The 23,454-nt window shown below is 46.3% G+C and overlaps 7 protein-coding genes across 7 annotated transcripts; 5 read left to right on the top strand and 2 right to left on the bottom strand.

The window, feature by feature from the left end:
* Nucleotides 1–143: 143 nt before the first annotated feature.
* On the top strand, nucleotides 144–7,894 carry GLAREA_04245 (Thiolase-like protein; the record flags this gene model as incomplete). Its single annotated transcript, XM_008086622.1, has 6 exons — nucleotides 144–755; nucleotides 834–1,850; nucleotides 1,903–2,278; nucleotides 2,343–3,073; nucleotides 3,130–6,916; nucleotides 6,969–7,894. 6 exons carry the CDS (start codon nucleotides 144–146, stop codon nucleotides 7,892–7,894), a joined length of 7,449 nt encoding a protein of 2,482 aa, XP_008084813.1.
* Nucleotides 7,895–8,734: 840 nt separating this feature from the next.
* On the bottom strand, nucleotides 8,735–10,379 carry GLAREA_04244 (Cytochrome P450; the record flags this gene model as incomplete). Its single annotated transcript, XM_008086621.1, has 5 exons — nucleotides 8,735–9,174; nucleotides 9,293–9,892; nucleotides 9,966–10,029; nucleotides 10,124–10,198; nucleotides 10,263–10,379. The coding sequence occupies 5 exons, from the start codon at nucleotides 10,377–10,379 to the stop codon at nucleotides 8,735–8,737; spliced, it is 1,296 nt and encodes a 431-aa protein (XP_008084812.1).
* A 1,627-nt stretch (nucleotides 10,380–12,006) lies between these two features.
* GLAREA_04243 (MFS general substrate transporter) lies at nucleotides 12,007–13,872 on the top strand (the record flags this gene model as incomplete). The annotated part of the gene is made up of 6 exons (XM_008086620.1): nucleotides 12,007–12,207; nucleotides 12,255–12,482; nucleotides 12,570–12,701; nucleotides 12,752–13,188; nucleotides 13,239–13,309; nucleotides 13,355–13,872. The coding sequence occupies 6 exons, from the start codon at nucleotides 12,007–12,009 to the stop codon at nucleotides 13,870–13,872; spliced, it is 1,587 nt and encodes a 528-aa protein (XP_008084811.1).
* Nucleotides 13,873–14,339: 467 nt separating this feature from the next.
* GLAREA_04242 (MurD-like peptide ligase, catalytic) lies at nucleotides 14,340–17,294 on the top strand (the record flags this gene model as incomplete). The annotated part of the gene is made up of 6 exons (XM_008086619.1): nucleotides 14,340–14,357; nucleotides 14,404–14,574; nucleotides 14,628–15,508; nucleotides 15,555–15,718; nucleotides 15,768–15,962; nucleotides 16,276–17,294. 6 exons carry the CDS (start codon nucleotides 14,340–14,342, stop codon nucleotides 17,292–17,294), a joined length of 2,448 nt encoding a protein of 815 aa, XP_008084810.1.
* Nucleotides 17,295–18,231: 937 nt separating this feature from the next.
* Nucleotides 18,232–19,017, top strand: GLAREA_04241 (uncharacterized protein; the record flags this gene model as incomplete). Its single annotated transcript, XM_008086618.1, has 1 exon — nucleotides 18,232–19,017. The coding sequence occupies one exon, from the start codon at nucleotides 18,232–18,234 to the stop codon at nucleotides 19,015–19,017; it is 786 nt and encodes a 261-aa protein (XP_008084809.1).
* A 535-nt stretch (nucleotides 19,018–19,552) lies between these two features.
* Nucleotides 19,553–20,410, top strand: GLAREA_04240 (uncharacterized protein; the record flags this gene model as incomplete). The annotated part of the gene is made up of 1 exon (XM_008086617.1): nucleotides 19,553–20,410. One exon carries the CDS (start codon nucleotides 19,553–19,555, stop codon nucleotides 20,408–20,410), a length of 858 nt encoding a protein of 285 aa, XP_008084808.1.
* A 1,269-nt stretch (nucleotides 20,411–21,679) lies between these two features.
* Nucleotides 21,680–22,694, bottom strand: GLAREA_04239 (Isochorismatase-like hydrolase; the record flags this gene model as incomplete). The annotated part of the gene is made up of 6 exons (XM_008086616.1): nucleotides 21,680–21,996; nucleotides 22,084–22,213; nucleotides 22,264–22,298; nucleotides 22,354–22,501; nucleotides 22,552–22,586; nucleotides 22,619–22,694. The coding sequence occupies 6 exons, from the start codon at nucleotides 22,692–22,694 to the stop codon at nucleotides 21,680–21,682; spliced, it is 741 nt and encodes a 246-aa protein (XP_008084807.1).
* Nucleotides 22,695–23,454: the final 760 nt, after the last annotated feature.

The raw sequence follows: 23,454 nt of genomic DNA, 5'->3' as shown, positions 1-23,454 counted from the left end.
CATGAGCGTCTTATGAACTAACAATCACCACTGTAAGGCCCCTCGACACCTTACCAGATGCACAGCCCTCCAAGAGGTACAGCGAGCGACGTTGCTAATATTACTGTGCAATTATCCAGCTTATCGAAAAAATCCTAGCGACCATGCCACAAACCGCCAGTACCCAAGATTTACGCATTGCTTTATTTGGTCCGCAGGCGCTGAATTGGACTCGAGAAAATCTGATCAGCCTCCAAGATGCAATTCAGCAAGATCCCCGTCTCCATTTCATCATTAATACTCTGATGCACCTGCACACATTATGGCCTGCGCTGGTGCAACATTGTAACATCTCTGGTGTTGATGGCGAGGAAAAGCTCAAGGAACTTGGGGAGTTTGCGGAAGGAAGGAATAACCCTGATCCCCAGAAGCTTAGCAATGTCCAGTTGGCACCACTGACTGTCCTGTCTCATATCGCAGACTTTATTCAACTTAGCGACGAGGCGGACTCGGGCGAACGCTTCTTGGGCTTCCGGGCAGCGCAGGGGTTCTGTATAGGTTTCCTTTCTGCGGCAGCTGTGTCTTCGTCGAGCGATTATACCGAGCTCGAGCGAAATGTATCAAGTTGTCTCCGTCTTGCCGTCTGTATTGGCGCCATAATTGACTCGCAGGATGTATCAAATGCCCCTTCTGACCGCGCGACAGCCGTTTCTGTTCGTTGGAACACACCCTCGAACAGAGCTTATCTGGAAACATGTCTGGACCTCTTCCCTGACGTACGTTTTCCCCATTACTAGCAAAAGTCGACTTAACTGTTGAATCGGAAAGTTTCATGCTCTAACCTCGCCACATAGGCTTACATATCCTGCATACCCGACGATTATACTCTGACGATTGGTATGCCTAAACGTGACCAAACATCGTTTCGTGCCAGGCTTGATAAATCGAAAATTCCAAACATCAACATTGGTCTTGATGGGTGGTATCATCATCCCAGAAACGCCCAGGCTGCAGATTCCCTCAAAAGGTTCTGCACCGGAAACAAAGGACTTGAGCTTCCTGACGCTCGAAAATTGCTCATGCCCTTGAGATCTACGGCAGATACCGAGATTATCACTACCGGAGCGCTCCACGAAGTCGCCATAGATCTAATCTTGTGTAAGCGAGCTCACTGGCACCAAACAGTCCAGCAGACTGTATCGCGATTCCCAAGTAAAGTCGAACTAATCCAGGTGGGAACACAGCCGTGCATCCCAAGGTCGCTATCGCCGAGCAAGCGCAACGTCAAAAACAATACTCCGCATCATATGAACGTAACAGATCCCGCCAGCAGACCCGAGGAGGTCGCTGTGGTTGGAATGGCATGCCGGTTTCCAGAAGCAGACTCAATAGAAGAATTTTGGCAATTGCTAGTCTCAGGGAAAACCTGTATTGGCAAGCTTCCTACGGAGCGTTTTGACCCAGCAGACGTCAACAGAGAACCCAAACTCGGCAACTACTGGGGAAACTTCATCAGGAGACCTGATGTCTTTGATCACCGATTTTTTGGTTTCTCGGGCCGGGAGGCCAAATCGATGGATCCGCAACAGCGACTCGCATTGCAGGTCGCTTATGAGGCATTGGAGTCCTCGGGGTATTTTGCTCTGCCAGAAGTAGAAAGGGAGACTGACGTGGGTTGTTACGTTGGCGTTGGTGCTGTTGAATACGAAGAGAATGTCGCTTCCGAGGATGCTAACGCATTCTCCGCCACGGGTACACTACGAGCTTTTATCAGCGGTCGTGTCAGCCATTTCTTTGGCTGGAGCGGCCCCTCGATTACTCTTGACACAGCGTGTTCATCATCTTCCGTTGCGATACACACAGCATGCAGAGTAGGTTGCTACTGTAACCTTTCCTTGCATGAAAGCTAACTGTGAACCGTAGGCATTGCTTGCTGGAGAATGTTCCATGGCCTTAGCTGGAGGAGTCAACGTTATCACAGGTCCCAACTTATACCAAAATCTCTCAGCTGCTTCTTTCCTGGATCCCAATGGATCTTCGAGGGCGTTTGCTGCGGGTAGCAATGGCTACTGTAGAGGTGAAGGTGTCGGTATTCTGGTCCTAAAGCCGCTCTCAAAGGCAATATCGGACTGTGACAACATCCTGGGTGTCATTTCGGGCTCAGCGGTCAATCAAGGTTCTAACAACAGTGCCATAACAGTACCAGACTCCAAGTCGCAGAGCGCATTGTATAAACGAGCGCTTTCAATTGCGCACATAGAGCCCACTCAAGTCACTTATGTCGAAGCACACGGCACTGGTAAATCAACGATATGGCCACGGTGGCGTGTACTGTGTCCATTATGGCTAACTTCTGCACATAGGAACTCCCGTTGGAGACCCAATAGAATACGAGAGTGTTCAAATGGCGCTTACTGGCCCTTTGCGGAAACATTTATTGTTCTTGGGCTCAGTCAAAGACAATATTGGACACACTGAGGCCGCTTCCGGTGTTGCTGGAGTTATCAAAACGCTTCTCATGATGCAGTATAGAACAATTCCAAGACAGGCTAACTTTGTCTCTCTTAACCCAAGCATCAAAGCTTCGCCAGACGAAAAGTTGGTGATACCGACGACTACCCAGCAATGGAGCGCCCAACAGTATGTTGCGTTGGTGAACAACTATGGAGCTGCGGGAAGTACTGCTTCGATTGTACTTCGAGGGTATTCAAATGCCTCTCGAAGTCCACTGGAGGCGGCTAATCAACTTCGGGAGCTACCTTCATCGGCTTCCTACCCCATCTTTCTATCTTCGAAGTCCGAAGGGAATCTTCAATTGTACATCAACGCGATGAAAAAATATCTCCCTTCCGTTCAAATGTCGATGAAGGACATTGCTTACAATATTGCTCGGAGGCAAAACTTGTCTTTTGAGCACCGAATTGCGTTTACTGCAAAGGATAAAGAGGATTTGATCTCTAAACTGAGCGGAATTGGAGCAGCAGTTCGGACGAAAAAGTCCCCAGTGGTTTTCTGCTTTGGCGGCCAAGTTGGGAGCACAGTCACCATCGCCAGAGAACTATTTGATAGCTGTGATCTTCTTCGGAAACATCTGGTGAGCAACAAGCTTCAGCAGCTTGGGCCATATTCTATTTGCTAATCGTTGCACAGAATGAATGTAACACCATTTGCGAAGAGCTAGGACTCGGTAGCATCTTCCCGCACATATTCCATGGCGGCGTGATCGAAGACATTGTTACTCTCCATTGCATGCTTCTGTCATTACAGGTCTCTTTCGCCAGGTGTTGGATAGAATGTGGGCTTCAGATCGATACTTTACTTGGCCACAGCTTCGGCCAACTCTCGGCACTGTGCGTTGCTGATTCCATTTCTCTCAAAGATGCAATACGCCTCGTCTCTGGCCGAGCGCGCCTTATCAGAGACAGCTGGGGTCCAGAGCGTGGGGTTATGATATCGGTGGAATGCGATCGTAAGGAAATTGAGGCCGTGGTAACTGTTGTAAACTCGACGCCGGGCTTTCGCGTGGATATCGCCTGTTACAACAGCTCTCGTAGCTTTGTGCTCGCTGGCGATACGGCCTCGATGGTGCGAGTGGAGGAAGAATGCAAGTCTTTTAAAGTGACCCGGCTTCCAAACACTCATGCCTACCACTCTTACCTCGCAGATGGCATTCTGGATGATTTCAAGGAGGTTGCTGAATCAATCAGCGTACGCCCGCCTCGCATCCGCATCGAGACTTGCTCTACCAAAGAGACCTGGCCACAGTTTACCGCGGAGATTTTGGTACAGCACACCCGGCAACCTGTGCACTTGGAGGATGCAGTTGAACGCATTGCCGCCCGTCTGCCTTCCGCCGTGTGGTTAGAAGCTGGATCGGCAACGCCTATAATTGCTATGGTGCGTCGCATTCTGAGCAAACCGGGCAGGTTGGATAAATTCATTCCCATGAATTTGGGAAGTACAGATGCGCGGGGCAATCTTGCCAACGCCGCATGCCATTTGTGGAAAGCTGGATCCGACGCCCAATACTGGCTCTTCCATCGTGCTTCGCGCGACCTCTACACGAATATGAATCTTCCACCTTACCAATTCGAGCAAATACGGCATTGGATTGACTACAAGCCGAATCAAAAACGATCACCAGCTGCTTCAAAACTAGACCTCGCCCTACCTAGCAGGAGGCTCGATCTAGTGAATTTAGTGGAGCAACGGGGTTCCAATGGGGAATATCTGTTTCTAGTGGACACGGCCAATGGCGTTTTCGATCTTGCTGGACGTGGACACGCTGTTGCAAGCTACAGCATTTGCCCTGCGTCTATGTATATAGAACTTGCTGCTCGAAGTGCCATCACAATCCCAAACAGCACTTCCGGAACCGAAAAGGTGCCGCATGTCGAGGCATTAACCATGTCTTCGCCTCTTGGCCTTGGTGGTGACTCCAAGGTGTTGCTGCGTCTTCGCAACACTGCCCAAGACGCTTGGGATTTTGCACTCTTCAGTCATCAGGGACAAGGAGAGATGGAAGATAGTGAGATTGAGCATGCCAGCGGCCGGATTAGCTTTGTCCATGTGACTAATGGCGTGGAAAGAAATATACAGTTGCTGAACAAGTTTGCCGGAATTTCACACGCTGACCGTATTTCGAAGTCCGCCTCAGCAACAGGTATTAGCGGACCAATGGTCTACAATCTTTTCTCTGATGTTGTAGAATATGCTGACTACTACCGCGGGGTTAAGAGCTTGTACGCATTGGAGAATGAGGCAGTGGGTTTGGTGACCGTCCCAGCAGACCGTTCCATCAGCATGGATGCTATGGTCAGTGATCCTATCTCCGTGGACAACTTTCTACAAGTGGCTGGTATACACATAAACTGCTTATCTTCACGCAAGGAAGACGAGATCTTTATGTGCACCGCCGTGGAGGAAGTGATGTTCTCGGCGTCTTTTATGAGGGATAAATCGAATTCCCGCACGTGGACCGTTTACTCCCGCTTCGAACTGGTATCTGAAGCCATCATAGTTAATGATATCTTTGTCTACGACGCATCATCTTGCATCTTGGTGGCGGCAATCATGGGCGCGACTTTCAAAAGCGTCTCACGCAAGTCGCTGTTGAGGAACCTTGGTAGACTCAACCTTTCCAGAAGTACCCCAAGGAAGTCAATCGATAGCAAGAGCGATCACGATTCGGGATACCAGTCACCTTCCCATACGCTCCCTGTGGGGTATCAAAGCAAAGAGTTCGCAACATATGATCTGTCGATCAATGAATCTGCCATGGGAGCGTCCTCTATCGGCTCTCAAGTTGAGCACCCACTAACAGAGCTCGATAAGTCGGGCTCCCTGGATCAACTTCTTTGCCAGATGTTCAGCGATATTATGGAAATCCCCGTCGTAGAGATCGAGCCCACAACATTACTAGTTGACATTGGAATCGACTCACTGCTAGTCACAGAAGTGATAGCAGAAATTCAGAAACGATTCCACTTCGCCTTTACGCAAGCGCAATTCATGGAGTGTAACAATGTGCGCTCTCTTGGTCGCCGTATTCAACCGAGTACAATTACTGAGAACTCTCAAGACAGCTCCACAAAGGCTAGTGCCGTTTCTCCACGCGAAATCTACGATAACGATGCTGTGTTCGAAGAGCCAGCCGGAGATGATCTCGCCGTCATCTGTCAAGATCGTTTCGCTCATGTGAAAAACTTTTATGAACAGCATGCAACAGCTGCAGGCTTTTCTGGTTTCTGCACAGAAGGTTTCTTGTTGCAGTCTAGGCTTGTTGTGCAATATGTTGTGGAGGCTTTTGACTCTCTTGGCTGTTCTCTCCAAGCTCTGGACTGTGACGATGAGATTCCGAACTTTCAGTACGATCCACAGCACGCAAAGCTCGTTCGTCAACTGCACAAAATCTTAGAAGAAGCTGGACTCGTAAAGAAACAGAAGACTGGTAAGTTCCAACGCACCGCTACGCCAGTTCTCACAATTCCTGCCCGTACTTTGCATAGCGAAATGCTGCTTAAGTATCCCAAGCATGCTTCAGAGACGCAGCTTCTACATGCTACAGCGAGCAGGCTCGCCGACTGCATTTCCGGTAGGGCCGATCCATTGGCGTTACTGTTTGGAGATGCAGCGGCACGCGCATTGCTTGAAGACGTATACGCGAACGCACCTATGTTCAAGACCGGGAGCTTGCTTCTCACTCAGTATCTGTCATCCGCGCTGGAGCATGTAACAGGTGATCGGGAGATCAGAATACTTGAGCTTGGAGCAGGTACTGGAGGAACGACTCTACCTCTTGTCACGCATCTTGCTGGGCTACACACTAAGCCCAAATTCTCATACACATTTACCGATCTCTCGCCCTCACTCGTCGCTGCTGCCCGCCGCAAGTTCGGAAAGTACCCTTTCATGAAATATACAGTGCTCGATGTAGAAGAGGACCCAGAACCGCAATTTCTAAGTGCGTACGATATTATCATTTCAACCAACTGTATTCATGCAACCAAGGACTTGGTGCAGTCAACCACTAATATCCGCAAAATGCTGCGCCATAACGGAGTACTCTGTCTGGTTGAGCTGACGCGCAACCTGTTCTGGTTTGATCTCGTATTCGGACTCTTAGAGGGTTGGTGGTTGTTCAGCGATGAAAGACAGCACGCGCTAGCAGACGAGCACCTTTGGAAGACCTCCTTGCAGGCTGCGGGATTCAACTGGGTCGATTGGACCCAAACCGCATCTCCAGAATCCAATATCCTGAAAGTAGTCACAGCATCTCCCTCCCAGCCGGTAATGAGTAGCGTGAGTAGTGTGGTCGATGGTGAGAGTCGTCATACCCGGCAGACTATGGTCTTCAAGAGTGTCGATGGCCTAGATCTCCTCGCTGACATCCACTATCCCGTTGATACGGTTGATGATTTTCGAAGACTTCCTGTAGGTGCGAGAAGTTCTACTCCTGTCGTGTACGGCCAGTAATTAACAAGTCATAGCACTGATGGTCCACGGTGGGGGCCATATAATGCTTTCACGCGACGATATTCGCCCAGAGCAGACTCAGATGCTCTTGGACAGAGGTTTCCTGCCTATCAGTGTCGACTACCGGCTGTGCCCGGAAACAACGCTCCTCGAAGGACCCATGGCTGATGTTGTCGATGCGCTGACTTGGATCCGGACTGTGCTTCCTCATCTCACGCTGGCCCGAGCAGATGTCCGCGTGGACGGCGAGAGAGTTGTGAGCGTGGGATGGTCCACCGGTGGACATTTGGCCATGTCTCTTGCGTGGACAAGTCTTTCGAGAGAAATTCGACCTCCGGAGGCTATCCTTGTTTTCTATTGTCCAAGTGATTACGAAGATGCCTTCTGGACCAAACCTAACATACCCATCGGTGCCGAAGACCCAAATCTAGACCCAAATTTGGCCTCATCTTATGAACTTGATGAAACCATCTGGGAGGCCGTATACGACCACCCGATCACTTCTTACAAAGTTCCACCTACTGAGCCTTCCGTCGGTGGGTGGCTAGCACCTAGCGATCCTCGCAGTCGACTCGCATTATATATGAATTCGCAAGGCCGCACGCTGCATGTCCTTTTGAACGGACTCGATAGCCGTATCCATAGCGAGCCCTCACTCCCATCTCCCGCAGATGTTGCTGCCGTGAGTCCAGTTGCGCACGTTCGGAACGACACATACTTTACGCCTACCTTTATGATTCATCCCCGCGAGGACGACCTGATCCCGTGGCAGCAGGCGCAGCGGACATGGGAAGCAATGATCGCCCACGGTATTGATGCAGAACTTAGAATTGTTGAAGAGGTGCCGCATTTGTTCGATTTGTACCGAGAGCATCGAAGGAAGAAGGCTACGATGAGAACTGTAACAGAGGGATATAACTTTCTTCAGCGACATGTATAATGGCAGATTCGAATTGAAACCCGTTTGCAACGAATAACAGCACAGATAGTTCAATGCTTTTTTCTCGAGCGCGTCTTTGGTGAAGAAAACTGTGCTTCGTGAGACCTGTGCTGATTGCCGAACACAACCTTTCGATGGCTTGGAAAGCTCCCAGAGCTTGAATCTGTAGAGATCTTTTACCCGTCTTACCTTGGAGATGCATACACACCTAGGCACAAATATAGACTTCCCACAACTCTTGCATCCGCATTGGTGAGTCTTCGGTATTGGGTAGGGTACACCTTGGTACTAGCCTAGGCTGAATAATCCGGGTGTGGTCCCTTATCTAAGCAGTTCGACTTGAGGGTGTAACCTAACAAGAATATAGCAAATAAAAAATCATGTCGTGGTGTTGTTGAGGTGCCGTCCATCGAACCGAAAAACTAATGAAGACCCAGGTGCATGTGGCAGAATTGTCTGACCGTCTGCGGACCGGGCCGGGATATTTCACTGAGCTGAGCTCGGGGCCGGATCGGACCGTTATCTTGATAGTGGGTGCCGAGGCCGGAACACTGATTGGTCAGAGAAATTGTGCTTGTGCTGAGACCGTACGAAAGTTCGTATGTACACAACCGGCTGCTTCATCCCTCAATCAGCCAAACCCGATTTCCTCACTGCCTCCGCAGATAGGTTGAACACCATAGGAGTTAACTAGTCCCTAGCAATATATCAATAAGAAAGTTCAGCAGTATTCACATCTAACAGACTCAAAGCTATCCTTATCACGATTTCTGGGTCCAGTCTCTGGTTCGAATTTATTGAAACTATCTTGGTTGCATTCAAAGTCGCTGCTATAAGCCCTTAGAAAGATCCAACCGGGATCAATGGCACATCCTCCTCTCTTCTACGAATCCGTATTTTCGCAAATACATTTGCAGCCAGAGTTCGACCATTCATGATTGGTCTTGAGTTCTTCTCATCAGTCAACTCCATATCATATCTGAGGAGAAGAAAACAAAGTGCGACCTTGACTTCTGTGCCAACAAAGAAACGGCCTGGACAAGCATGTTTACCCAGCCCAAACGCCAAGTGGTTAGGGCTTATCGTGACAAACTGCGCGGCATTTCCCTGTCCAGGGATCTCACGCATCTTCAAAAATCGGTAACCATCGAAGTTTAGAGGTTCTGGGTACACCTTAGGATCCCACATATTAACAGCCGATACGGCTATACGGGAACCCTTGGGAAGTTTCGTCCCTTCTGATAGCTGTATATCGGCGGTGGCGGTTCGGTTCATCGTTACTGAACTACACATCAATATCTAAACAAGAACATCAAAGAGCAGAGGGGAAGCACGGAAATAGCGAAAAACTCGGTCATATAGGCTGGTTGACCATTAACAGCAAAGAGAAAAACGTACCCATAGCAGGAGGCTTCAATCGTTGGCTCTCCTTGATGAAACTGTCCATCAACGCCAAGTTGTAAATCGTCGTTTTCGTCCAACCATGCTCGGCAACGACAGTTCGAATTTCCTGCCGCAGTGGTTCGATGTACTCAGGATGTGTGCACAAATCGACAAGTACTTGTGTTATAAGATCCCCGGTTGTGTGAATGGCAGAAAAAGAGAAAGTGAGTTGGATAACGCTTGGATCGTATGGCCGTCCTTTTGCCACTTCCTCCATCCACTCACAAGCATCATTATACTTGCGCGGCGGCTTCTTTTCTTTGATTGCCTGCTCCTTCTGGGCTTTCCTCGCAGCCAATACCGGACGGATCATCTGACGGCTCTGCTTCACATCGGCACGCGCACGTTGAAAAGCAGGCATGAACCAGTGGACGAAGGGCCTTAGATGAATGGGCCACGTACGCAACTGGGTAATGGCCTTGAATGCATTCGAAGCATAGTTGGCGCTGAGTTGCAGCCATTCCTCGTCACGGCACATCTCTGCTAAAAAGACGCGAGTTGAAAGCTCTGCGACTAGGTCCACCATCGATTTCTTCAAGTTAACCTCGCGCCATTCTGTCAAGAGTCGGATTGTCAATATATTGGTGTTTGCCCGGGAATAGCTAGCAGGTTTCACTGCTACACTTACCTGGACCATCACCCCAGATCCTTCGCAAAGCAAAATCGGTTTCTTCAGCGAGTGGCTCAGCAAGCTTACCTCCAGACCAGTTAGCGGAAGTTCATCTCAAACATATTAAATAAACATAGATTATTCTCACCAAGTGTCTGTGTGAGTTTTATTCTCACTGCATCTTGCATTACGCCTTCATTAACCGTCCCTTCGCGGAAGGGTTCTAGCCCTGGTATCTTGACCAACAGCTCCTAGGCACCGCAATAGTGAGTTCAAAAGCTTCAGTAGGGCGGATCAGATGCCTGGTGTTCTTACCTGCACCAGATACCGAGAGAGACTCAATCGTTCATCGTCACGAATCTCATGTGCAAACTCGTGTGAGAGATAAACATGAGGTCCACTTTCTGTTTCAATCCTGAACACTGGAGACATCTAGTATAATTACCTCAGGTCAGTAAAAGCACTCGCGCCGTATGCGCTATCGCAGTGGGGCAAAGGAAAGCATTCCATGCCTGCAAGCCAGCTTCAATCAGCTTTCGGGCATTCTTTAGGAAATCAAGTTTCACTCTACTCCTGGAAAACTCAAACGTTCTCCTGGCATTGACTTTCGGAATCTTATCATCATGAGATCGTCGCAGTAATAATGACCCGATGACAATGAGGGCTAGTAAAATGTGTACGTGAATGGGCTGTATCGAGCTAGAGACCATTCCCAACGGCAAAAGTTGTGAAAACATAGTGTTCTACGTGGAAGACTTGAATTTTTTCTTACTTGGAATTGTCTGCAACTTACAAGTCTAGTTTTTGCGATTGGCAAGTGTTTCGCTGGGAAAGGTCAAATGGACAGGGTGGTCGCGGAACCGAGTATTTTGGCTGGAATCAAGTATTTTGGAGTGCCGGACGCCACATTGACTCCACGATGGGTTCCGAGTCATACAGTACCAGGGTTATGATTCCAAATGATTAATGCGGTTATGCCCCCTGACCAGTCCAAACAACAAAATTCGAGATAATAAACCGATTTGGCACAGACTATGCTTAGTTGAACAACCATCTGCTGTCCGTTAAAGTCAAGCTGAATTTTTGAATTCTAGGGCACAAGGCTGATATCAACAATCATTACCGTACAATTGGCTGGCGAGTTAAATGTTTGTTCCCTGGGGAGCTAAACGTTGGAAGACATAACATTATTTTATGTTCTCGTTGCTTGGCGGAGGTGGGACAAACTTTTCAATCCAACGCCCAGCAAAGTTTCCAGATTGTGCCCAGATAGCATGTACATTAACCCTCAAGCCTAATACTGTAGATCATCATGATTCAATGCTCCAGGGACAGATTGCTCTCGAGAAATATATTAAGTTACGATCCAATGGAGACGATTGTGAGACGCCTCTGCATTTGTGACAATAGGCTTGTATACATTTCTACACCTCAATACTTATTTTTTGCTTATCTGTATAAGAAAATGAATCAAGTTAATTATTTTTCCAATTTAGTAAATCCCATAATCTTACTATAAAATATAGAAGAATTTCTAACGATCCATGTCATGTGACTAGATGTTCTCGAGTGCCAAATAAATAAATCGTTTCTGATGTGATCACAAAGACGCTTTCTTAGCATGATTAGAATCACCAGTATGGCTTCTTGAATTCGCACGAGTTCCAAATAAAAAGCTTTCCTGTCTTTGATTGATTGCACGGCTCTAGATTCCAAGCGCCATCGTCGTTCTCGTATTTCCAGTAAATTGGTTGCTTTCTATCGTTTATCTACGCTGATCCGTTTCGCATCCAAGAGCTGTGATTTTACACATCTGGATCGTTTGATATTCAAAACAATATTGAACTGTAATCATCAGTCGTCATGGCGGTGAAAGCCAATAATTGTCGGCAGTTGTGCCGTACCTAATTTCCGCCAGTAGTGGGGGTTCTAGATGTGGCGATCACGGAATACTTTTTTTCGTCGGCGACTTGACATTTGTTCGAGAATGGAATAATTGCGGTGCAAAGAATTGTCGCCAGAGGCTGTTTGTTTGATACTTGATTCTGTGTTACGAATGATGTCGGTTATAAATAGAGGTGATGGTCCCACTGATATTTCACCAGCTGAGGGACTCGCTGTTCCAGAAAAAGGACTGGTTCGGGAATTAGCACAGGTTCCTACTTCTGTATCGGTGGCTGAGAGCCAAGGAGCAAGGGAAGTTACAATCCGTCAAGTAGGACCTTTGGTTTTAGTTCTCACTGGAGCGACATTTTTAAACGTAAGTATCTCCTTCAAAATATAATGTCATTCATTGAAACTATTTAGACGCTCTCAGTTCAAGCCGTGGTCATTCTTCTACCTCAGATAACCAAAGAACTCAGCATCCCACAAACGCGACAACAATGGATCATCTCCGCATTTGCACTCACCTCTGGATCTTTTCTTCTGCTCTGTGGAAAGCTCGCTGATGTGTATGGGAGAAAACTTTTGTTCATTTTTGGGTGCTTTTGGATTACAGCAACTGCTTTGGGGACTGCATTCTCACCTATTGAGGTTTGCATGTACATTATGCGTGCTTTGCAAGGACTGGTGACGACTTTACGAATCTGGGCTCTGGTAACTTGACTGACATATCAACAGGGTGCTGCTCTTACTATTCCAACGGCAATGGGAATCCTTGGACACACTATACCTCCAGGACGTGTCAAAAACTATAGTTTTGCTTTTTACTCTGGTGGTGCCCCCATGGGGCAAATTTTGGGTAATCTACTCGTACGTGATGCCTCATCTAGTCAATTATATACTAACGCTGGCGCTTTTAGGGTGGAGTGATATCCCAATTTACAAGTTGGAAAGTCGTCTTCTTTGTATTCGCAGGAGCATCATTTGTCATCGGCATCACCGCTTTTTTTGTCATCCCACGCGAATCATCGAGACGTGACGATGCGGAAGCTCGCGCAGCGGGTGTCGATTGGATCGGAGCTTTTCTTTATACTTCAGGAACATTGCTGCTCCTAACGGGTCTTTCCGAGGGAGTATCTCAAGGCTGGAAAACACCGTTCATCATCGCTCTTCTCGTCCTCTCCGTAATATTTCTGGTGGCATTCATAACCTGGCAACTTCATCTTGAGCGGCGGGGAACATCGGATCCTTTGATGCGAGTTTCTATATTTTCCAATGGAAGGTTCTCAGTTGCAATGATTATTGTTTGTCTTTTTTCGGCAGGCTTTACGAATTGGCTTGTGTATTCCACTTATTTGTAAGTACTCCATCCCCACTTCATTGTATTAAAAGCTAAATGTGTGCCAGTTACCAGAATTACCAACTCTTATCACCCATTCAGACAACTTTGCGGTTCCTCCCGCTGGGAATATTTGGAAGTAAGAGTTGATCTATCACACGAAGAAATCATACTGACAAGATAGTTATCGCCGTGGCCAGCTCCGGATACCTCCTATCACGAGTCCCCGGCAACTGGATTCTAATCATCGGCCTTTCATCCGGGGCAATCTCAAACTTGTTATTTGCCGCCCCAATACCGCCAACTACATCATACTTCGCCTACGGGCTTATATCTATGAGCCTAGGTGCTGTAGGTGCCGACACGGTGTACCCTTGCTTAGGTCTATTTACCACGCAATCCCTACCACGAAAAGACCAGAGTCTTGCGGGTGCGATGTTTCAAACAACTGCGGCGCTTGGGCGTACTATGTTTCTACCTATAACAGCTGCTATCCAGTACAGCGTACAGAATCGAGAAAAAGATCGGGGTAAAGCTGAGAACTCTGCTTATTTGTCTGGGCTCAGATCTGCCGAATGGTTTTGTTTTGCATTGATGGTTGTTTCACTTGGTTTGGTTATTTTTGGTCTTAAAAATATAGGCAAGATTGGAATGTTGAAGAGGTTGGGCACTGTTCAATCGTCGAGGAAGCCTCAAGAGTGATAAAATATAGATTTCCACCAATTTCCCATATAGTAATCAATATACTAGAACAAGTGTAACAAATTATGGCGAAACAGAATCAATCTCAACTGCCTATTTGATATAAGAAGATAAGCACATATTCTTTTGAAAGTTAACTGTTCTGATGCACGTGGTTACTCATTTTGTTGCTCGTACGCCCCACAATTTTCGATCCTCGGTCCGTCCCACCCAAATCTTCCTCGCCGATTGCGACATCTCTCCCTTCCCTATCATATCTATTATCAAAGCCATGACCAATGATGCGAACTAAATCTTCAGACGGCATCATGGCATTCTGCCAGTCACGGCGAGCTCTCGTGTAAAACAGACAACATGTCCTACGAGCGCTAAACAATTTCAATTTTACGATCGTTTTTGCTACATTTATTGAATCGCGCTACAGCATTTAGACCCTAGACACTACAGGTTCTCTATTCTTACTCATCATGGAGAAAAGCTATAAAGTAAGTTCGAAAGGCCATCGTCAGTGGCAAATCTGACTTCGATCAGCGAGCGGTAGAAATTCTACACCAAAGACGCCGCCTGCTGAGGCCAAGCGTCTTATCAGACAAGAGCTTGTCAGGCTTGACCCGAATTCCTAAGTCAAACGAAAGTTCTGAGTTAAAAGGAACCCCCAGTATTCTAGGTATGAGAAAATGGTTGGATGAACTCGGCCACTCTGTAAGATTACAATTTGGCACATATTACTGCCTTAGCTGGGCTGACGCCTGTAGGACGAGGATATTAATAGACTTAATATTATCCACATTGCTGGAACGAAAGGTAAAGGAAGCACATGTGCTTTTGTGGATTCATTTTTGAGGGCGCATGGAAAAAGAACTGGGTTTCCACAGAAGATTGGTCTCTATACCTCACCACATCTCATTCATCCAGAAGAGAGGATTCGGATCAATTTCCAGCCTCTTCCGAAAGACCTATTCGCAAAGTACTTTTTTGAGGTAGAAGATGTACTTTCGCGGAACGACGAGCAGAGCTCAGGCACTCGACCTCGTTTCCTCCAACTTTTCGCGCTCTTCTGCATCCATACTTTCATCAGAGAAGGTGTTGATGCTGCGATCTTTGAAACACACCATGGCGGCGAATATGACTCTACAAATGTCTTCGAGAAGCCTGTTGTAACAGCCGTCACAACTCTTGGACTAGATCATGTCAAGCAACTAGGTTCCTCGCTTCAAAGTATTGCTTGGCATAAAGCAGGCATTTTCAAATCTGGAGCCATGGCATTTAGCTCGCCTCAGGAATCTGAAGGTGCAAATATGTTGAGCAAGCGAGCGTCTGATATTGGCGTCAAACTTGAGTTCGTTGATAGAGAGCCATCTCTCACTGATCATCCAATGCAGCTGGAACCGGACGTCCAGCGAACGAACTGTTCATTGGCCCTTGCAATTGTGCGCGCATTTTTGTGCAAAACGACAAACTCTAACACCCAATTGAGTTCTTCAGATATCAACCAGGGCATAGAAAATTTCTCTTGGCCTGGTAGATTTCAGATGATCGTTCAAGATCAGTTTCACTGGTTTTTAGATGGTGCACACAACGAGATGAGTGTGGTCATAGCTGCGGAGTGGTTTCTCGACATTTCGAAAGCTCAGACGTAAGAGCCCCTGAAGAACTTTATGCATAGTGCTGAAAGAATTTAGACTTAACTTACCTGTCATGCGAGTCCTGGTATTCAGCCTTCTTACTGACCAAAGAGATGGTGCTGCAGTTTTCGAACGCCTAGCTGCATCGCTTGTGGGCAGTGGAATTGAGCACGTAATATTTACTACATATGAATGGGGAGATATATCTAGCTCTATAGATGGTATTTACACTCACATAAATCAATTGGAATATTCTAATCATCTTTTCAGACACAAACTCGGATGTTCCTTCGACCACTCTGCAGATACAACAAGATTACGCAAATATCTGGAAACGATCACACACTGATACGAACATTCACTTTCAGCCGACCATCAAAAGATCACTAGACGTTATCAGAAATATCAGTGACGACTGTGGCAATGTGCAAACATTAATTACGGGAAGCCAGCACCTCGTTGGTGGTGCGCTTCATTTTCTTCAGCCCTCATCGACAGTTTAAAACATGGTCACTGAAGCCAGAACAGTAGCTGTGTGAGAGACAAAAATGCGACGACAAGATGGATGAATTGGTCGTTCGCGGCTACTTCTTACTTCTTACTGTGGCTCACTTTTCAACTCTGTTCAGCTTCACGAAAACAGTATGCAATGCAGTGAAGCTCCCACGACACTTTAGAAGTCCTGACGGGTTATAAATACAACTATTCCGACTCCTCTACTTGTTTTCTTCTTTCCAACCTCGACAACTCTGGTGATATTAATCTCCACGTATATCAGAGCTAGCATCTACACAACTCCAACTTCATTTCGGACGCAGAACTTCGCCGGGTTCCCGTCTTGCTGTTACTCCAACCACAGCCACAATGCATCCTCGACTCCCCACTCATCAGATGCGTCTTCGGACCAGACCATCCTCCTCATCTCATGCTATGCATCTTCGAAGCTACACGAACCAATCTCGAGCCCTCGAATCTCAGATTATCAGGAAACGGAAGAGACAAAATTTCGAGGAAGATTTCAGATCATTGGCTCCAGCCACGAGGAAGAGACAAAAACGCATGCCTCAGTTTACCTTGTTTCCAATGCTACCAGCAGAGCTAAGATTGATGGTTTGGAAGTTTGCTATTGGCAGTAAACCCCGGAGTATTTCGTTGTCAGTCTTCCCCCCTGGCAACGCTTCCCCGTCTTATTTTGGCGGGTTTCGAGCACGAAGTTATCAGTCGGAAATTCCACCACTTCTTCACGTCAACCACGAAAGTCGGGAACTTTCCAACCAAATATACACCAACTGGATGCAGGTTATCATATCTCCCTCCGATGAAGGTCCCGTCGATCAAGCAACCATCTATATCAACCCCGCTGTGGACATTCTTCACATTGAATATCATCGCAATTTGAACCCTTACGTACTAATCTTCGAACAATATCCTATCTTGAGGACATTTAAACACCTGGCGTTTGACCCTGTGGGATATCATGAAAGTGGCCATGACGTGATATGTGACTTGTTCCCGGACCTGGAACAAATCACCCTGTCTACCAGTCTTGCTATATATGAAAGTCAGGGCGGAAACATGACGGTCATGCGATCATATTCTTGTTTATGGGCAATAAATTTCAAACAGAAATGGAGGGAGGTTTATGGCAACAAACCGCTCCCTAAGCTCACGATGATAGACTCTTTCAGAGGCTTGCCTACGTTAGGGCGAGCAGTTTTCCATGAATTAAAGTGGAATACTCGCATCCTAAACCAACTAGTGGAAATCTCTAAGACTCATAATGGGGTTCACAATTGAGCCTGGCATTTGAAAACGTACGCGAGGGGTTGGATTTTATGGATGAGTAATCAATGAAAGACACATGAGCACGAGATAATCATGGATGGTACAGTCTGCAGCGGTCTACTTAGATAATCAGAAGGATTCGTGACGTCGGATTAGGTAGTAAATATAAAAACTCTTCTCTTGATATTTTACGGCTATTCATGACGAAACACGACTAGTCCTTGTAGCTTTAGACGGATTCTCTTATTCTGAGAACATAAACTATGAGACTACTTTCTTGCAGTAATTGTTCTTGTCTAAATCTCATATATTCTACATACTTGTGAATAGATCTTGTGCCAGAGATGCTATCTTACTTTCCGTAGACAGTCCTAAAAGCGTTTTTACCCTCTTGCTTTGACCTCTCTGAAATCTTACCAGGTTTTTCTACAGACAGCTTACACTAATTCCACCAAATGATAGGTTCCCTTTTGATTGGTGCCAAAACCGGACAAGTGAATTGAGAACAAAGATGGAATTGTGAGAACAAGGTGAAAGCACGTCTAAGTTTTGATTCGGGAGCGGGATTTATAAGCACAGAACAATGAACAATCTTCACCTGTTCTCTGATCAACAAAGCACTGCAACAACAATTGTCGAGTTTCTAATCAAGTATAAACATGACAATTCTGACCTTTCTGCCATGGGTATCTATCTTCACACGACCTGTGATAAATCTCTCGAGTACTGACGGTTTCCACACCATTGATCCTTAACATTTATATATCCTTCAAGAACTTGTAAGGACAAAAAGCTTTACACAAGTCATCCCCTCGGGTCATTTACACCTCAGCGACAGTTACTTCTTCATCCTACTTATCACGTCTATTCTCGAAGTGTACTTTACTCATCTTTTCCAATACTCCAGAGTTACACGAAGCGATCTTGAGCCTCCGGAATTCTCAGAAGTATGAAGCGGAACAAATCAGTAGCTTTGGCTAAGAGCAAGACGCAAAAGTGTGTTGGTGACGAGCCACCATGCCAAAACCCATTGAAATCGGCTGCCTTGGTCGAATTTACATTATTTTCGAAGCTGCCGCCGGAACTCAAATTGTTGATTTGGGAGTTTGCTTTCTGGAGACCTCGGACTATTCAAATAAAGGCCCCATATATACCCGTGTACGATAATTCTCTTGCGGGCTACTTACGAGAAAGGCATCCGGTTGGGGTCCCATTAATATTCCATGTCAATCACGAAACTCGGGATTTTGCCAATAGGATTTTTGAGAAAGTATCGTCGGTCACTTCCACAGACACACCCACAGCTTTTATTCACATCAATCCCGCTATCGATATCCTGTCTCTCGCGCATCGTGGCTTTTCCCAAGCATTGAGGCCAATACTGGAAAAGTACCCAGCCTGGGGAAAAACAAAACATGTCGCGGTCCGAACCCCCAAAGGTGGCTGGGGAATCAAGCTTATATGTGATTTCTTTCCAAACGTGGAGCAAATTACCGTTCAGACTATCACTGGAGGGTTTTATGGCGATAGCGGACGCGGGCGGAGGAAGTGGTGGGTTGAGAAACTCAAATGGAGTTGGAAGCAAAAATACGGCAGAAAACTTACAGCCAAAGTAACGATGACGGATGTAATTTCACTTGAAGCAGGGCATACGGTATTTCACGAGTTTGAGTGGAGTTCGAGCTTGTCCGAGCAACCTTGCACAATGACCCATTTCTATGAGAATGATTCTTAAATTGCGAAATATTTATGGAGTTCTGTAACCAATTGAGCATTGAACATTAAATTTCAGATACAAGCACGAGTGTTCAATTCAATATTGATGATATAGTAGATAGTATATTGTCTTTAGCTATTTAATTGAAAGCTAATCCGGCGTCTTGTACGTCGGACGAGGTAGTGAATACAAATGCTTGTCCCCGAACCTTCTGAGTGTAACTAACGCACGACAACTCATCTTCTTAGTGTTAGGTTCTGATTCAACTAGTACTATGACAAGACATACCCCGCAAATAACTCCTCCAGAGATCATGTGTAGACCGAATTACAAAAACACCCCGGTGAATTGACCAGCTTGAATGTTTACTTCAAGCCAAGTTAACAAGAGTTTCACCATAACCACTACCTTCAGCCCTGAATATGCGTTAAGCAAATACAAGTACGAAAACTTTCTGCGATCTGCGATCTGCGATGCAGTATTCATTCAACTACAACCACATTTCAAGGATACAAAGAATATACCGAATTCAACTCCTGGTGTCACTATCGCAATGGCTCCTGCTCCGCGATCTCATGCTAAGCGTCTACGAAGCCACAAAATCCAGAAACCGAACAACAAGCGACAGAAAACCAAACCCAATAAGCTCCCATCCGTGGACAACAAGGCATTATGTCAACCATCATCGACACCAGCCACTCTGTCCGAATTCAGTTTGTTCCCGAAGCTTCCACTGGAGCTGAGATTGATGATCTTGGAGCTCGCTCTTTGCCAACCTCGTGTCTTACGTTTATGGACGATATACCGAGCATATCCGGTGGTGTTGTCGGATCCGGACATAATACCACCAATGTTTCATGTCAACTACGAATCTCGAGACCGGGCCAAAAAGATCTACGAAACGGTAACTCAAGCTGTTTGGACGCACCCCACCAAATCATCTTATGCTGTCAATCCCGCGGCTGACATACTGTGTCTTGCAGGCCGTCTCGACATTACCTGTTTCAAAGAATTAGTAAAAGACTATCCTGTCATGTCCACCCTCAAACACCTGGCATTTAGGGACCATGTTCGTCCCTATGATCAGGCAGTTGGTCCAGATAATGGCGTTGAACTTCCACGTGATTGCTTCCCAAATCTAGATCAAATCACGATCATCAAGGATATTTGGCGGCTTGAAGGAGACGATCACCTCCCACAATCAGAGCGGAATCATATCAGTAGATGGATACTTTGTCTTAGGAAGATTTGGAGGGAAAAGCACGACAGAGAATTACCGGCCAAAATAACGATTATGGACCACAAGTCTTCGCTCACGTCAGCTCATACTGTCTTTCACGAACTGAAGCCGGATTTCTGCTATGTGAAGCAGTTACAGGAGATTGCGTCTCTCTACCCAAAGTATTGTTAAGGAGCGAGATGTGTGGAGTTGCGCGGATGAATTTTACTCCGTTGTGCTTTGGATACGAGAATGGAATCGGTGGTCCATAGCTATCAGCTGTCAGATGGTTATTGAAATAGGAACACGGGACCAGATAGCAACAACACACAATCCTATTTAGAATTTACAACGTCACAATACATTCATGGCTGAACCAATATAATGTTACTTTGATCTAAATTGCGACCTTTTGCCACCGTACAAGTGAGATAAAGTTCGAAAGGCCTTCGAGGCTTGGTACACCATTTTCTTTTCCAACATAACGTTCGAACATTACAATGACTCCCATGATCTCATCTTTGAGTTTCCTAGACTTCTCTCCATTAATTTTTGTTTCTTTCGATCGTATACGAACCTATTTACCTAGGTTATTCGACAGCTATGAACCTTCGTAGGAAGGGAAGTGGGAGAGTGAGCAATAGAGGGAGAAAGTAATATATTGAGATGTCTAAAGGAGACTAAGTGGGCAGAGCTCTCGTCCAAGGTATATACCTATACGGGATTAGATGGAACTAAGCCGAAAGAAGATTACACGTGATTTTAGGTCAACAATAGCACACCTAAAAATTTACTACTAAATTTAATCACCTTCCTCATCCAACAAAGATAAGGTTCGCTCAATTATTTAAAACTACTGTATCTAATACCCTACCTCAATGCCCTTCCGAATTCCCCTCTCATCGACGCTCATCGGAGATTAATATTGCAGACGGTGCCATGAACTTCAGAATGCTGTGGTAATTAAAATCGTCCATTTCTAGTTCTGACGTTCCTTGAAGTGTGAAGGACCATCGAGTGAGAAACATATGGCGCACACTTTTGCAATTCTCACACATATATTAGAGTGAGTGTTGGATTCATACTGATATGGCTGGGAGGTATGTCAAGTCATAAGTGTAGGAAAATAAGCTACTGCTGTTTTTAGTTTTTCAGCAAAACCATATGATACATGGAGGAAGAGGAATTCTTGTAGACGATAAGATATTTCTTTTCCCATTTTTGCAGTACCCGAAACCCATAGAGAAACAATCTCTCAAACTAGAGCACATGAAGAATGGTTATCTCAATTCAAGTGAAAGATCATAGTTGATTGACACCTCTAAAGAAGACCCTAACATCTCAAATTCCACTGCCTCCAACCCACTTCCACCTATCTCTATCTCCCCACCACCTCATCCAACCTCCTCTCCTCACCCCTCACCCCTCACCCTTACCCTCACCCCCCCTAACCCTCCCCACCTAAACCGTCAAAATCTGCGCCTCCCCCGGAATAATAGTCCCATTATCAATCGCATCGCCATGCGCCCTCGCAACCAACGAGTAGGGAACCAGATATTTATCCATAAAAGGCAAAACCTCCGCACTCCCCGGCGTATTCCTCCAATCGCGCATCAGATCCATCGCGATGCCAAACATGCCCATGAGATGCACGCCGGCGGCTTCCATGCGCCGGTTCGCGTCGGCCGCGAGCTTGTCGTTGAAGGTGCCCGAGGCGTCGGTGTTGGCGAAGACTTCGTAGCCTTCGGCGCGGAGGGAGAGGGCGAGGAAGGCTGTGCCTGTGGGGTGTTAGATGGGTGATGAGGATGGGGGTGGAGGGAGGGGTATTTGGGTAGGAGGGGGAGGGGAGGGGCTTGGAGACTTACAAACTTCGGTGACGATGCCGGCGAGGATAATTTGTTTCTTTCCGGTGGCTTTGACGGCGGCTTTGAATTCGGGGTTATCCCAGGCGTTGACTTCGCCGTTGCGTTTGATGAATGGAGCGGTTGGGTGGAGCTGGTTAGCAGTCAGTATGCACACAATCTCTTGATGATTATTTGACTCACATCTGTAATCTCTTTTGGCAGTCTACCGTTTGGCCCTTACGATGTCTGTTAGCACATTCCGTTTAATAAGAATTATGAGTATTGACATACCAGACTCAGCAGAAGTAGTCAAGATAGTTGGCAAGTTGAACAGATTCCCAAGAGCGGCGTGAGCGATGATGTTTTGTCTGTAAGCAGCTGGTTCATAATCTCTGACTAGTGCTGAGAGACCGATCTGGTGGTCCACAACGAGGAGAGCCTAAGAATATTAGGAAATTTCGGATTGGTTTGGCATGAGCCGTTACTTACAGCATCGGTCTTGTTGAGGCGAACAAACTCATATCCTATGAACATTTGTTAGCAAAGTTTACGTTACTAAATTTTGTACAGGTCTTGCCTTGCACAACTGCCGCAGCAACCAAAGCTGTAGCAGAGATGATTTGAGATCTCATGTTGATGGTTTGGAAATGATCGAGGAAGTGGCTAAGAAGAGATCAAGAGTCGGAAGTGATATCAGAAAGATGCGATGAGGATGATGGGAAAAGAAAACATTGGAGGATCATGAAGGAGTCTTTATAGCTCAACGTCGACCGCCCAAAACTATAAAATTAGGATATGTGAGGTCCATCCACTTTGAAAAGCAGGCCACCCTTACAGTCGCATTTGTAAATGCCCATGTACATGAAAATTCAACAGGTATTATCCAATGTCATATCTTTGTTCACATTTGGAAGATCCATCTTGATATCACATGTACTCGATGGCACGCTAGTAACTAGGGTCTGAGCAAGAACCGAAGCTAATGGAGATTCGATTCTATGCTCAGTCATTACATAAGGTCTTAGTACTGGTGTGACCCCACACGGGAGGAGTTGCACGCAAAGTATCCAGGAGATGGCAAACAATCTCGCCGAAAGTATCCCGAGTGTCAATCTTGTGCAGCTCTGAAGAGGATGAAGTACGCAGTGGTATTACCTTTCAATCAGTAAGCGTTAATCGTTTAGTAGGTAAAATGATACAAGATACAATGAAGAATTACAGAAATTAAGCCGACTTTTCGAGTTCTTCAAAACAAATTATCAAATGATGACAACCAAAAAGTCCTTATTATTCAGCAGAGTGTAGATGAGCGGTCAGGGATCGACAGCTTGAAGCTGCATGCCATTTCCCCGGAATACGAGCGACCAATGCCATCTGCAGTTCTCGGCAACA

Source organism: Glarea lozoyensis (assembly GCF_000409485.1).
Source record: "Glarea lozoyensis ATCC 20868 chromosome Unknown GLAREA5, whole genome shotgun sequence".
Lineage (NCBI taxonomy): Eukaryota > Fungi > Ascomycota > Leotiomycetes > Helotiales > Helotiaceae > Glarea > Glarea lozoyensis.
This window is presented reverse-complemented; position numbering and strand designations above follow the sequence as displayed.